This window comes from Geotrypetes seraphini, chromosome 19, assembly GCF_902459505.1.
Source record: "Geotrypetes seraphini chromosome 19, aGeoSer1.1, whole genome shotgun sequence".
Lineage (NCBI taxonomy): Eukaryota > Metazoa > Chordata > Amphibia > Gymnophiona > Dermophiidae > Geotrypetes > Geotrypetes seraphini.
In genome coordinates, this window is record NC_047102.1 from 34,046,317 (window position 1) to 34,061,158 (window position 14,842).

The 14,842-nt window shown below is 39.9% G+C and overlaps 1 protein-coding gene across 5 annotated transcripts in view; it reads right to left on the reverse strand.

Moving 5' to 3' along the window:
* Positions 1–14,842, reverse strand: part of TOLLIP (toll interacting protein) — a 77,517-nt gene that overhangs the window by 43,654 nt on the left and 19,021 nt on the right. For all 5 annotated transcript variants that reach the window (XM_033928285.1, XM_033928287.1, XM_033928283.1 and 2 more), the window contains exons 2-4: positions 8,407–8,556; positions 2,279–2,461; positions 1,983–2,135 (exon numbers count right to left, since the gene is read on the reverse strand). In XM_033928285.1, the coding sequence (XP_033784176.1) occupies positions 1,983–2,135; positions 2,279–2,461; positions 8,407–8,556 (486 nt within the window). The remainder of the gene's footprint in view (positions 1–1,982; positions 2,136–2,278; positions 2,462–8,406; positions 8,557–14,842) is intronic.

Consider the following 14,842-nt stretch of genomic DNA (forward strand, 5'->3'; position numbering starts at 1 on the left):
TAAAAGGAGAAAGAACCTGGACACAATATTCAAGTAAAGCTGAGCTCCGAAATGTAGGCTCCTAGGTCAGATGCCTAAATTTGCCCACTATTTTAAGTCACAAAGAAACCTAAGCTTTCTGCTGAAAATTCACCTAAATTTAAAAGCTTAAAAGTTATGCTCCTAAATGTAGAACTGCCAGTCATTTGCCCATATTTATGACCCTAATTCAACTGTCTTGTGCTGAAAGTCAGAACTAATCTATTTTTCCCATGTTAGATCCACAACCTGCTGACACCGACTTTTTAGTTCCTAAATTTTCAGAGGCCAATTTAGGAGCTAAATCTCAAAGTAAAGAGTCCTGAGCCTAGATACAACTAAGAGGATCGGTAAGACCGTGTGGGTCTGCTCCAATCTGATGCACTAAAAAGTTTGCATGCAAATAATTCACACGGAGGTTCATCATAATCCCCAACTCTCCCGTCTGATTGATGGCTGTGAAAGCGACTCTCACACATGTGCAGAGCCAACAGGGGAAGCCCGAATAGCTGAGACGTAGGGGATAGCCTTCTGCCACTCAGCTGTTTGGGTCAGGAAACCTTTTCTTTTTAATGGGCACATCCAGTAGCAGGAGAGGGGAAGGGTTAGGGTAGGGGATGGTTCGGGGGACCTCCGTTGGCAAGAGAGAAAGGGTCAAAAAAGCCACTCGATATACACTTGGGCCCGTACTGAGCTGTCTCACATTTATTAATTAATTAATTTATTATTCTCTTCTGGTCCCGTGAATGTTCTTCGAGAATCAAATACTGGGCACTGCTTGGTTATATTATATTTTGGCAGTTTTTTCTTAGAGTTTTTTGTTTGCCTGTATAGCAAAGAACTTCAGGTAGTATAGCAAAGAACTTCAGGAAGGCACCATAATATTTAGAACAAGTACTATGAACGTATTTACCATCTCGTTCTCTGCGTTTGGCGTTTACAATGAAGTTAGCACTTGAAGATGTACAGGGGGCACACTATAAAAAATATGGATGACAGCAATCTCTGTGGCTGGTCCACAGTTATGGAATGCACTAACCGGTTCTTTGCGGTGCTGTCAAGATTTGAAAGCTTTTAAGAAACTTTTAGAAACTCAATTGTTTGTCAGGGCATATTTGTAGACTTGCTATATTTTGCCTGCCTTTTGATTTGGATTTGTAGAATGTGACAGCTGTGATGTTATATGGTTGTATTAACATAATGTTATGTATGTTATTGCTGTAATCCGCTTAGGTTTTTAAGTGGAATAGATTTTTTTTTTTTAAATCAATCAATCAATCTTTCATAAACAAAACTTTACAACTCTCATTTTATATTCAAGATATATGGTCCCTCTTCATTTAGTTGTTCAGGGACAGTCCCAGTACCTATCAGCTTCAAACTGCACCTTATCTGGTTTCAAAGGCTTGCATTCTTTCGTCTACACCTGCTATGGCTTATTAGACCTTTTTGGAAACATTCTGCTTTTGAGACATTTGTTTATGCCTTCAATCTCTCAGTACCGAGTATTAAATTCCCTCATTTTGGGCTTATCTGCCAGATCTTTGGGAAAGGTACAAATTGGCTGGTAGTCATTTCTATGCTGCTCTCTCTCCTGTTCCAAAGAGTCTAAAACTGGCTCTCGATGGCATGCTGATTCAAATTCAAAGTCTTTAGCATTGCATTTAAAGCCTTAAGAGGGTTAGGCTCGCTCTCACTTGATGGCAACCTTCAATATTTTACAATCTGCTGATTCTACATTACTGTCTTTGCTTCCTCTCTACCTAGAGAGACTATTCAGAAAGGAAATGTGCCTTTTATTGAGTCTCTCTGACATTTTGCAACAGCTTGACTAAGGTCATAAGACTGTTTGAAGACCAAGTCCTTCAGGAAACCTGTAACGGCTTGGATTTTTTTTTTATTCAGTTTTGAACAAAAGAATGACATCCCAATTTGCCTCTAGCTCAGAGCCTCTCCTAACTTACCGTGTAGGACATGACTAAGTTAATCATCCCTTCCTTGTCGTCACCTTGCCTTCCGCTTAGGCTGTACCACTCATCCAGTGTCTTGCCTTCTTTGAGAGCTGATGGGATGGTAATGTGTGTCCAAGCAATGCGGTCATCCATAGAGAAAGCTCGCTAAGGGGACAAGACATATAAGAGACATTTAGTGGCTCTACATTTGACTCTGTATACCAGGTTAAGTTGCACTTTTGGAGAATCCTGAAGGTCAGAGTTAGGGCCATTCCATATCCCTCCTCTAACCAGGCTGGGGTGCTAACCTCATCAAATATTTCCAAGTAGAAGGCATCCACCCCAGGGGGGATCGTACACTGAATCACTTTGTTCCAGCGTGGGTTCTTTGCACCATTGTGCGCTGTTGGCGTTTCGTATACAGCATAGCCCAGACGTATTCTGCAGTAGGGGTCCATGCGAGTCATGCCATAATTCTTTGCCAATTTTGCCTATCAGAGGAGCCATGCAGGGGAAAAGAAAACAAAAATATATATTTTAGAATAGAAGAGGAATCACTCAATTTTTAGAAGTCATATCAGGGTCTTCATAATCAGATTGCATCAGAAATCTGGAATCACCTGGAGCATGTACAGAAGAATATCACAGATCACAACTGACTGGTTTATTTGTAGGTTTGCTTATTTATTTATACCCATCTGATTATATACCTCACCACTTTAAGCTTGAAATGAATCATACATCACAGCTAACAATGTATAGGAGGTCATCTCAAAAACTGCCTGCCTATACAAGTACATTTAGACTCATTTTGTTTTAGAATTTACTTTACGGATTCTTTACAATTTCTACCTCCCACCACCCTACCTACCAAACCACCAGAATCAGTCATGCTCCAAAAGAATCACAGGCTGCCTTGTACGAAATTAATTGATTTATGTTATCTGATCTCACTGTGAAAGCACAGAGTTTTAAGAATACAGTTACATTTTCATTAAGGGAGGGAAAAAACTGGTAGCCATAAAATATAAATGAATGCTTTATTCTAAATCAAGAGCTCTGTATCTACCAGTCTTTTCTGAAGCAAAGTTTATAGCAAAAAAATAAAAATAAAAGCCTTTAGGATACAATTCTAACTACATATAGCTGAAGGAAATTCTATCTGCTACAAAAGCTAGGACAGACATTTTGGTAGTTCTCCGCCTGAAAAAGCAATGTTGCCTTCCAGTAATACAGGTCAACAGAATGATCACTCATGCATATGGGTAAAGTGATGGGACAGTGCAATGCAGTTTTCCATATAGGTACCAACTCATGACACCATACGCCTTTCAGTGCTATAGAAATAATAAATAGTAGTATAGTAGTAGTAATTATGCTGTATTTTGTGCAGTATGAAGAATTCCTTGCCCGATGAGCTATTACTCTCCTCCTGACGAAGCTAAAGGGAGACTCGGCCAGAGTTGAAGAGCATCTATCTTTTCAATTGAGGAACTTTTTTATGAGAACTGGGTTTTGTTTTTTTTAATTTCTTGATTTTTTTGTTTTGGGTTTTTGGATTGGACACGAGTTTTTGTTAGACACAAAAGGGCTCACCACCATTGTGTAACGGCTTAATTTCCATTCAGCAAGTGTAAAGACCAGCGCTACTCAACACTCATTTTCAGATATGCTTTCTGGTTTGAACACAGTTAAGTGAATTGAACGTAGAGCAAATAATATAGGAACGCTAGTCGTGCTATGATGGTTCCTCTACATACTGGCTTTATTCATATGTAGCCTATATGTTGGAGCACTGAGCACACCATAACTTCAGATTTGGGAAATGTGTATACAATTTTTTATTAGCACTATTTAATAATAATAATTTATTCTTATATACCGCCAAACCAAAAAGGTTCTAGGCGGTTCACAATAAATAAAACTAATACATACAATGCAGATAAAATACATCAAATGAAAAAGAACTTAGTAAAAAATTAAAACAGGATGCATTAAGATACCAACTTATCAAATAGTTGTGTCATTAACAGTTTTCTAAAATCAAAATAAGAAAAAACCTCTAACGTAATTTTTCCAAGCCATACATTCAATTTAGCGGCTTGAAATGAGAGGGTTCTCTCAAAGAACTTCTTGTAACGACAATATTTTATGGAGGGCTATGTAAACTCTTATTAGAGTGGCTTAAAGAGAAGTGAGGAACAAGATAGCCTGGTGACATACCAAAGACTGATTTATAACAAATGCATGAAAATTTAAAACAAAATTCTAGACTCTATCGGCAGCCAATAGAGTTTCTGATAAAAAGGAGTAATATGCTCCCATTTTTTTAAAACAAAAAATGAGGCGAACTGCAATATTCTGAACCACTCTCAATTTTTTGAGAATTTTGTTATAAGCACCTAAATATATAATATTACAGTAATCAAGAATGCTTAAGATAGAGGACTGCACCAACAAACGAAAAGAGGCTTCATCGAAACATTTCTTGATGGTGCAAAGCTTCCAAAGCACCGAGAAACATTTCTTAAATAATAAATCAGTACGTTGTTCCAATGTAAGATGTTTATCCAAAGTCACTCTCAATAATTTTAAAGATTGTTCTACATTATAGTCCAAACCGCTCACAAGTATCATTGTTACTTTGATCTTGTCATTGGGAGTTGCAAGGAAAAATTTAGTTTTTTCCGCATTTAGGTCTGTATTTATGAGATGAATAATTATAATCTGCAGATGTTGGATTAAAGACAGAAAATGGATCAAGTATTTTATATCACATTCATTGTTGGCTTAATTGTGACTTGATAACGAGTGTGACTGTTGGGCAGACTGGATGGACTGTTCAGACTTTCTGCCATCATTTACTATGTTTCTATGAGTCCCAGCTCAAAATTTCATACTTACGAGATCCAAGACATGCAATTATTTTTTATAATCTTGCTGATAGAAGCTAATCTTGAGTTTGTTCCAGTTTCCACTTAAACTAATTTAACATGATAAACAGTTATTGGCTGAAAGGGAAATATTAGAGGCTTCAGTGAGCAAAAATGTAATATGCCAACCAATGATCCAGCACAAACAAAATAAATACAAATTCTGGATGTCATTAAAAGAGTTCTCTATAACAAGTTCTAACATAAATATGTAAAAAACCAAATTCATTAAGAGAGCAATTCAGTCATTCCATAGATCCGTGCTGTTTTGCAAACAAAACACTGAAAAGTGAATATATCCTCAAACTGGGACAGAATGGGAAAATGCTTGAGTGCCTGATTGTAAACTGCCTAGATCAGTGGTTCCCACCTTTGTCCTGGAGGACCACCAGCCAATCGGATTTTCAGGATAGCTCTAATGAATATGCTCGAGAGAGATTTGCATATAATGGAGTTGACAGGCATGCAAATCAGCCTCCTGCATATTTATTAGGGCTATTCTGAAAACCTGACTACCTGATGGTCCTCTAGGACAGGCATGGAAAAAAACTGGCCTAGATAACTTGCTAGGTGGTATATAGATACCTAAATAAATAATAATAATAATTTAAAAACAATTTTGCTATATTCTATAAAAGTAGCTTTCTTATTGTAAAGATTTAATTTTAAAGATGTCACCTTTACAACCAATGACACTATCACGATTTCAAGATGACATGTATTGTCTCCCTTCTGGTCATAAAGAAAGCAAAGTTACTTATCTGTACCGTGGATTCTCCATAGACAGCAGAGGGGAATGCAGCCACATGTGTTGGTGAAGTCTTAGACTGATTCTGTGTCAGTGCTCTCCCTTAGCTACATTCAGCTTTCGGCTTACTAGACAATGTGCAGAGACTACCGCCTTCCGAGGCTCCTCCCATTGCCTTGCCAATTTTGTCTCTATAAATGTGTATATGTATATATATATATATTCTATAGAAACATAGAAACATAGAAATAGACGGCAGATAAGGGCCCACGGCCCATCTAGTCTGCCCACCCTAATGACCCTCCCCTACCTTTCTCTGTGAACAGATCCCACGTGTCTATCCCATTTGGCCTTAAAATCAGGCACGCTGCTGGCCTCAATCACCTGTAGTGGAAGACTGTTCCAGCGATCAACCACTCTTTCAGTGAAAAAGAATTTCCTGGTGTCACCTCGCAGTTTCCCGCCCCTGATTTTCCACGGATGCCCTCTTGTTGTCGTGGGACCCTTGAAAAAGAAGATATCTTCCTCCACCTCGATGCGGCCCGTAAGATACTTGAACGTCTCGATCATGTCTCCCCTCTCTCTGCGCTCCTCGAGCAAGTATAGCTGTAATTTGTCAAGCCGTTCTTCATATGGAAGATCCTTGAGTCCCGAGACCATCCGGGTGGCCATTCTCTGCACCGACTCCAGTCTCAGCACATCCTTGCGATAATGTGGCCTCCAAAATTGCACACAGTATTCCAGGTGGGGCCTCACCATGGATCTATACAATGGCATAATGACTTCCTCCTTACGGCTGACGAAACCCCTTCGTATGCAACCCATTATTTGTCTTGCCTTGGATGAAGCCTGCTCCACTTGATTGGCAGACTTCATGTCCTCACTGACGATTACCCCCAAGTCTCGTTCTGCTACCGTTTTTGCACAAGTAGAAAGAGAAAGTAGCATTATAACATTTCTTGATAAAGTGGCTCTCCCAATTGTCAGCTTGTGATTGCAGTTCCTGGGTCTGGAGGCTAATCTCCCATGGGTTTAGCAGAGGGCTACCGACTAGAAGCTCTGACAATCCCCAGTAGGCCTCACTGCCTCACATTCACACAACAGGCGCTAAGTTTTCTTAGTTTTTGGCTGAAATCAGGCAATAAGTTTCAGATTAAACTGAAAAAAGGCAGATGGGCTGACCATTGTCAATAGATAGAACATTGGCAGCAACAAGTTAACAATAGTCTCACATAAATATGCTGTTTTGGAGGGATTTTACAAGAATTTTGAGAACAGATGAGGTTTTAATAGCTTTCTAAAATGCATATATGAGGTAGATATTCTAACCATTTCACCCAATTCAGGATCCCTGGAAGCAGCTTGGTATGATAAGAGTCGGTTAATGAACCTCACTGAAATGCTATAGAAAGACTTGAAGTGAGCTGTTCGTCCAAAAAAGCCCTCCAATACCACAATTGGAACAGCTCTGTACAAAAGAATGGGTGAAAATACCTCAAGGATAACACAGGCCAACAACAAATTTTCTCGGTGCCTTGGGGTTTTGTCCTGTTCCTGGGGTTATTTGGGGCACTGACTGAGAAAATTGCACTGGATAGACCACATCAGCTCTAATGTTAAAGTCCATTATCTGCACAGTCACTTAGATCGCTTTCCGGAGAACCTTGGTGACTTAAGCATAGAGCAAGGTGGAAGATTTCACCAAGACCTAAAAACTAATGGAAGCCAGATACCGAGGAAGATGGAATGCACACATGATGGCAGACTATTGTTGGAATCTTAAGCGGGATTGTCCTGGCAGATCCCACTTTCAGAAGTCTTACAAAAGGAGCTTCCTGTGTGTCGACTGACTGGAATGTTTGTCTCATAAACTTGTGCTTTTGGTATAAAATAAGTAGATTTTCATGTTGTACACTTTTCTTTTTCTTTTTAATAGGTTTCCTTCATGCTTAAAAGATATTAAATACAACATTAAAATATCCTGATTTTTTAATGGGTGGGCAGAGTTAAGAGTGGTATATGGCACTTGTTTTTTATCTCAAAAGCTAGAGCTGATAGGAGAAAACTGGTGCCATTTTTGGAATCAGCAGGTCAAATATACCCAGAAACAGGTCTAACATTTGAGGCACCAAAATGAGTGTTGGCCAGTGTAATGTGGAAGTTTTGCTGCTCAGAGGTGCCACTAGTTACTGAATGAAGAATTTACATACAGATACTAATTGTCAAATCTTTAATCATGTTTTGAGTATAAACTGTACTAATATACAGATCATCTTCGCGGGTCCATAAACTTTCGCAGCATTTTAAGAGCATTCCATCTTTAGTCCTTACATAAATTTTTTTGAGCTATAAAATTGTCAAAAAATAGTCTTAAGCATATACATCCAGGGTGGGTGGGAGGGGGGAGGGTTTTGCACTGGAATTTCATTCGGGGAATATATGGAGGGTTTCCTGTAGGTATGTACTTTTTTTGATTATTTGGTGGGGGGTGGGGGAAATAGTTCTACATTAATGTCTATAAGTTTAATGTGCATTTCGTGTAAACTTATGTATATTGAAATTGTTTGTTTGCACTATGGTAATTTGGAAATTTAATAAAGATTTACAAAAAAGTCTTATATTTTAAATACATTTTCAGTGAAGTGCTCATATGCCAGTTTTGTTGATCCCCTAGTATATAACACTAGCAGTTTGTTCAGCATGCAGTAAAAGGTCAATGAGAAGACCACAAGGGATGGAGCAAACAAGGCCATACCTGGACCACAGTGATGCTGAGCCTGCCAACTGTTCCCATGGCACCTTCGTACTGCAGCTGCTGTGCAGCCTGGGCGTCTAACTGGATTTGCTGCTGCTGGTGAGTGGGGGTGATACGTAGGAAGTCCTGAGGAAGCTCGCCAATGAAAACCTTTTGAGAAAAGAGGAAAACAATACATCAAAATCAATATCTTTATATCTTAAGGATCCTCTCATTTGCCATCAACTGGTTTGCTACCACTATGATGCTAGATAAAGCATCGCCAGGATCATCCTGCAGTACCATAGTCCTATTCAATCTCTGGCTCTTTCCCTGCCTTCTTACCACTAAGGCTCCTGTGTTTGTCTTATATGTTCTCAAATTCCATTATCATTTTAGTCCTATCTTTCCACCACTGATACTTTCTTTGAAGAAATACTTCCTTTCCTTTACTCCCGATTCTAACAGCCTAGACCAGGGGTGTCAAATGTCAGTCCTCGAGGGCCGCAATCCAGTCAGGTTTTCAGGATTTCCCCAATGAATATGCATGAGATCTATTAGCATACAATGAAAGCAGTGCATGCAAATAGATCTCATGCATATTCATTGGGGAAATCCTGAAAACCCGACTGGATTGCGGCCCTCGAGGACCGACATTTGACACCCCTGGCTTAGGCCTTTCCAGCCTCATTATAGAAATCCTTTCCAAGGAAAAATACTTATCTTACATGTTATATATATATATTTTTTATCTTTGAGTTATATGAATGTCTCCATCATCTCTACAGGGATATGCAGGTTTAGGTATTCATGCATTACTTTCCCTCACTAAGGGGTTGATATAATATGGTAGACTAAAATTAATGCATCATTTTGAAAATTAAAGTTTATTTACAATTTAGTTATGTTAATGCACAAATTTCTCACTAAAATGGATACAGAAGCTTGCAATAAAGTTAATGCACCTGCAAGCCAATCCTATTTCAGAAGTCTGATATTCTTAATGCTGTTTTGCGTTGTTCTGAGGAGGGGTTATGCAGAAAATTCTAGTCCTGGGTCACAGATGGATGAAAGTTAACCCACATTTCTAGTACTAATGTTAATCTACGATGCCATGTCTGAGATTCTCAGGGCTGGAGTGGGTGCACATACCCATGAGGGCCCAAACTAAACTGGAACAAAATTCTAAACTAAAACTTATCCCAAAAATACAAGTTAAACTTTTGGCTAAAAGCCCTAGGAACAAAACTTTCTAGGGAAAAATGCCAGTGCTAATCACTGGAATATCTAAATCCATAACCTCAATATCCAGGACACCACAGAACTCTGAAGACCTAAATCCAGGAGTCTCGAAGACAGCAGGACTCTGCCCTGGGAAACTCTCATTAACCAACACACCTTGACCACTAATTTACCCCATTCATTCAGTAAGGTGAAAAAATGATATAGGGATTGTGCCAAAAGACATATGAGAAGAAACTTGAAGACCTGACTATGTATAACGTAGATGAAAGAAGAGGCAGGGGAGATTTGATACAGACATTAAAATACTTGAAAGGTATTATAGAAACAAATATCCAGAGATGGGAAAACAGTAAAACTAGAGTATATGAATTGAGATTGCGGGGTGGTAGACTTAGAAGTAACTTGAATTTTGTTTGAACTATGCAAGTATTTTGTGGGACTAAATAAGAGTGATGGTAGAAATCCCCCAAAGCAGGTTTGATTTTACTGAAATGCTTGAAGATGGGGAAGCATTAATGAACCAAGCATCAGGAGTGATTTATCTCCACCAGTGCTGGAGACAGCGGTATGTATGCAATCTATATATTTTTTTCATGTGCTTTTTGCTTTCAAGAATGAGCTGATTGGAGCACTGTTTAGTCAGAAAAAAGGGTATATGATTATCTTACTAGTTATCCCCACCTCTAAATCATTGATAAATATGTTAAAAAGCAGCAGTCCCAGCTCACACCCTTGGGGAACCCCATTTACTCTTCTCCACTGAGAATACTGACCATTTAAACCTACTCTCTGTTTTCTGTCTTTCAACTATGGAATGGCTCCTGGTGGAGATGATGGAGACAAAGACAGTATCTGAACACAAAAATATGTGAGACAAGGAGGAGATAGTAGATGGTGTGGATAGAGAAACTGGTGGACCATCTGACAGTATCTGGTAACTAAAAAGCAGACTCATGAGACTGGAAAATTTCCGTAATGCAAGTTCAAATCCCTTCTCTACAAGTTGTCCTCTAAGTTCACTTTAATCTTTTGTTTTTGTGTGCTTGTGTAAATAACATGATTTGAATTCTTATTCCGTCACCTCATCTGATGCTCTCTCAGTGCCCAAAATGTACTGCCAGACCATGCACACTAGAGGTGGCTGCACATATGAGTCTGAAATATTAAGCATTTAAATCTAAAAGAAGCCTGGATGAAAGGTGTTCTGCAAACCCAAACTTTTATTCTAGTTTTCAAAGAGATATTATCCAGGACAGTCACATTAAATAGGTTCCACCAGACAAGCTTATTCTCTATACAGTAGATGCTATAAAATTCGGAGAACTTACAGGCACAAGCTCGCTTCAAGTCATGAATCTTTTCTAACAGCTTTATCAGCTTCTTAAAATTTCAAAATATACTGCTGACTCCATAGGCCAAGATCCCAAATGCCCTACCCGAGTGGAAAGAGAAGTAACCAGACTCCAAATAGATAGGATAAAGCCACTTTCAAACTGTGGCATGAACTTGGGTAAGAATGAAAACGAAAGCATAATGTAGAGTAAAGCCAAAAGACAGAGCAGCTGGCAGGGGAAAAGAGATATGGCAGGATCTTTAATAAAATCCAAAATTCTCCAATTCTAGTTCACCTTCTGGTCATGGTGCACTTTGTTCGATAAGTTTATTACTTAGTGAGTTTTATTACTGAAATTTTTACTATATTATTGTATTTCGCTGATTGGCCAGTTCTTTTTAGTGTAAACCGCCTAGAACTTTTGGTTATGGCGGTATAAAAGAATAAAGTTATTATTATTATCTATTACCCAACCACAGTTAGCTTTATTCCTTCTGAGTGACCCGTTCGGTGCAAGCTCAGGATTCACAAAGATCTCCTTCAATTCTCATACCAGCACTTCTAAGGATCAAAGGTAACCCACTTCGCCTTTCAGCAATCCCTATTAGCATTAACCTAGATCCAACCATGTACTTCTACTCTGCTCTGTAATCTGTACTCCACGCAGCATAAAAGAAGCAGAATTGCTGCCTCTTTATTCATTACAGTTAAATAAGGAATCCCAGGGCTAGGGATCTGCTCACTTAACAGCCAAGATGACTTTTAAAATCCTGTCCTCGGTATTAAAAACAGAACTGCATCTTTATTTATTTAAAATTTTATATCCCCCATATCCAGAAATTCTATGCAGGTCACAAATAAACATGCATAATAAAATGCACTGTAACACATAACAAAAACAAAACACCACAGCATAAATAATCTCTAATAAAATAACAGCAAGTAATAAAAAATAATAACAGAACGACCCCCATCTAACAAAAATCATATATCACAGAGCAGGACTCTTCACCTATCAAGCATAGAAACGCTCAAATAGGAGCGATACTGTACACAGGGGGTATGGTGAGATGATGAAGGCAGGGAGATGGGCACAAGGGAAATACTAGAAAGGGACATGTAGGAGACACAGAGAAGGGAGATGCTGAACATGGGAAAAAACACATACACAGAGATAGAAGATGGATGGTGAGCAAAAGAGCTTACAGTCTAAGTTATGACAAGACACCCAGGACAGAGGGTGAATTAATAAAACAAACAAACACAATATATGATGCTCATGAAGGAACAAGTAAGGGAAGAAGAGGCAGAGAGGGTAGGGGCTTTGGGACTCCTTTCAGAAAATGACGAGAGGGGCTACAAAATAACCTGTCCCTTGAGACCCAACAAGAGTAGGAAGCAGACTTACAACCTCGAGGATTTGAGAGACCAAAAAGACAGGAGGGCTCACTGGAAGACGCTCATGTATATCTGAGCCCACTGAACCAGCTACTCTAGATCAGTGTTTCTCAACTCAGTCCTAAAGTATCCCCTTACCAATCAGATTTTCAGGATATCCACAATTTATATGCATAAACTTGATTTGCATATACTGCTTCCATTATATGCACATATCTTTCACATGCATTTTTATTGTGGATATCCTAAAAACCCGACTGGCAAGGGGGTACTCCAGGACCGAGTTGAGAAACACTGCTCTAGACAGTAACAGGTCGTTGGAGTCCATATTACACAAATTGCTTTATTCTATGGTAGGAGCTTCTCCACTCATTTCTAGGTAACACACAAAGCCTCCATCCTGGAAGCAAAGCAGGTTCTGAGATACTCGAACACCAGCAGAGGAACAAAATGACTTGACAGTACCCAAAGGTGAGCCGGTTTTGACAAGTTCCTCATGAGAGGCTCCTGAGAAAATTAAAGAGTCATGGGATATGTGGCCCTGCACCGTGTCCCACCTCCTTGCCATGTATCCTGTTGGGCAGACTGGATGGACCACTTGGGTCTTTATTTGCATCATTTACTATGCTACTATGTAATACATGAGGGTTCTTCAAAACATTCTCACACTCATATTTTCATGGGAAATGGTTGTGTCATAGAATGTCATGTGACTAGTCAGTCAGACAAGCCGGCTCACCTTGCAGGTAATGATGTAATTTGCTTTTAAGATATTTAATAAATAATGTTCAAAAAAATAAAAGTGTGGAAACATTTTGAAGATCCCTTGTATAATTACAATGGCAGAAGCAACAAGAGGAAAATAGATTCAGCCCAGGTCCCTGGGAGCCAGTATGTGCCAACAGGCTTTGTCCCTTATTTGGATTTCCTTGGTAAGAAGGAGCAAGCCATCACAGGGCCCCCACTCGCTTTTCCACCTCCTGCTGTGACCATCTAAAGATAGTGTAAATATTTTGGAGTTATATTGGATTTGATGCTCTCTTTTAAGCCAAAAATCAAGATGGTAATTTCCAAGGTCTTTTTTAGAAGGTTAAGAGATTATCCATCGGTGGAACATTTTTGAACTGTTATTGGGGCAATATTAACATCTATGTTTGATTACTGTAACTCTCTTTGCTTGGGCCTTTATGATTCAAGCATTACAGTTGGCTCAAAATGTGACAGCTCGTGTGATTGTGGGAGCATCCAAGTTTGACCACATTACACTTATCTTTTGTGATCTTTATTGGCTGCCTATTGCTTATCACATAGAGCAGGGGTGGCCAACACGTCGATCGCGATCGACCAGTAGCTCAGGAAGGCAACGTGAGTCGATTGCAGACTCGTGTTGCCGTCCTGATCTACGGGCCGATCAGCCTTCCTCTCCAGTGTTCTCCCTAGGGCCTTTTAGCTGGGCGGTCCGCCCAGCTGTCATCTGCCGCTGCTGAACATTAAAAAAAACCCCAAAAAAACGGCTTGGAGATTTCAGCCCGTAGCGAACTTATGCTCCGGGCTCTAAAGTGTGCATGCCGGCTTGTCTTCTCTTCCCTCCGAAACCGGAAGTTATGTCCGGGGGGGAGGGGAGAAGGGAAGCTGGCACGCACATGTTGAGAGCCCTGAAGCAAGCGTTCGCTACGGGCTAAGGCGGGAGACAAGTAAATGAAGCATTTCCTCTTCTTGCTGCCGGGTCCTTCCTACTTTCAGTTTCCGCGAAGGCAGGACCCGGCAGCATTTCCCCAATAGGTTGATCATGATCTTGGGCTGATCAGCCTTCCTCTTCCCGATGGCAGAATTGACGTCGGGGAGAGGAATGCTGGCTGGCCGAAGCAGGGAGAGCTTGGGGCCTGTTATTGGTGGCGTTTGGGTCCTGGTCCTCGATGGCAGTGGCAGTGGCTTGGGGGAGGGCAGGGAGAAAGAAAGAAAAAGGGCAGGCAGGGAGACAGAAGGAAAGAAGAGAAACAGAAAAAAAAGAAAGGGAGGCAGAGAGAAAGAAAGGGCAGGGAAGAGGAAGGAAAAGTTGGGGGAAGGAATGAGGTCTGGAGGAGAGGAAGCATAGCCTACAGGCTAAAAGAAGGGAAGAAAGATTGTATGCACAGTCAAAAGAAGAAAGTGCAACCAGAGACTCATGAAATCACCAGAAAAGGTAGGAAAAATGATTTTATTTTAAATTTAGTGATCAAAATGTGTCTGAATTTATATCTGCTGTCTATATTTTACACTAAGGTCCCCTTTTACTAAATCGCAATAGAGGTTTTTAGCTCAGGGAGCCTATGAGTGTCGAGAGCAGCGCTGGGCATTCAGCGCAGCTCCCTGCGCTAAAAACTGCTATCGTGGTTAAGTAAAAAGGGAGGGGGGTATATTTGTCTATTTTTGTATGGTTGTTACTGAGGTGATAGTGCATAGAGTCATCTGCTTTGACCTCTTTGAAAAACCCTGGAATAG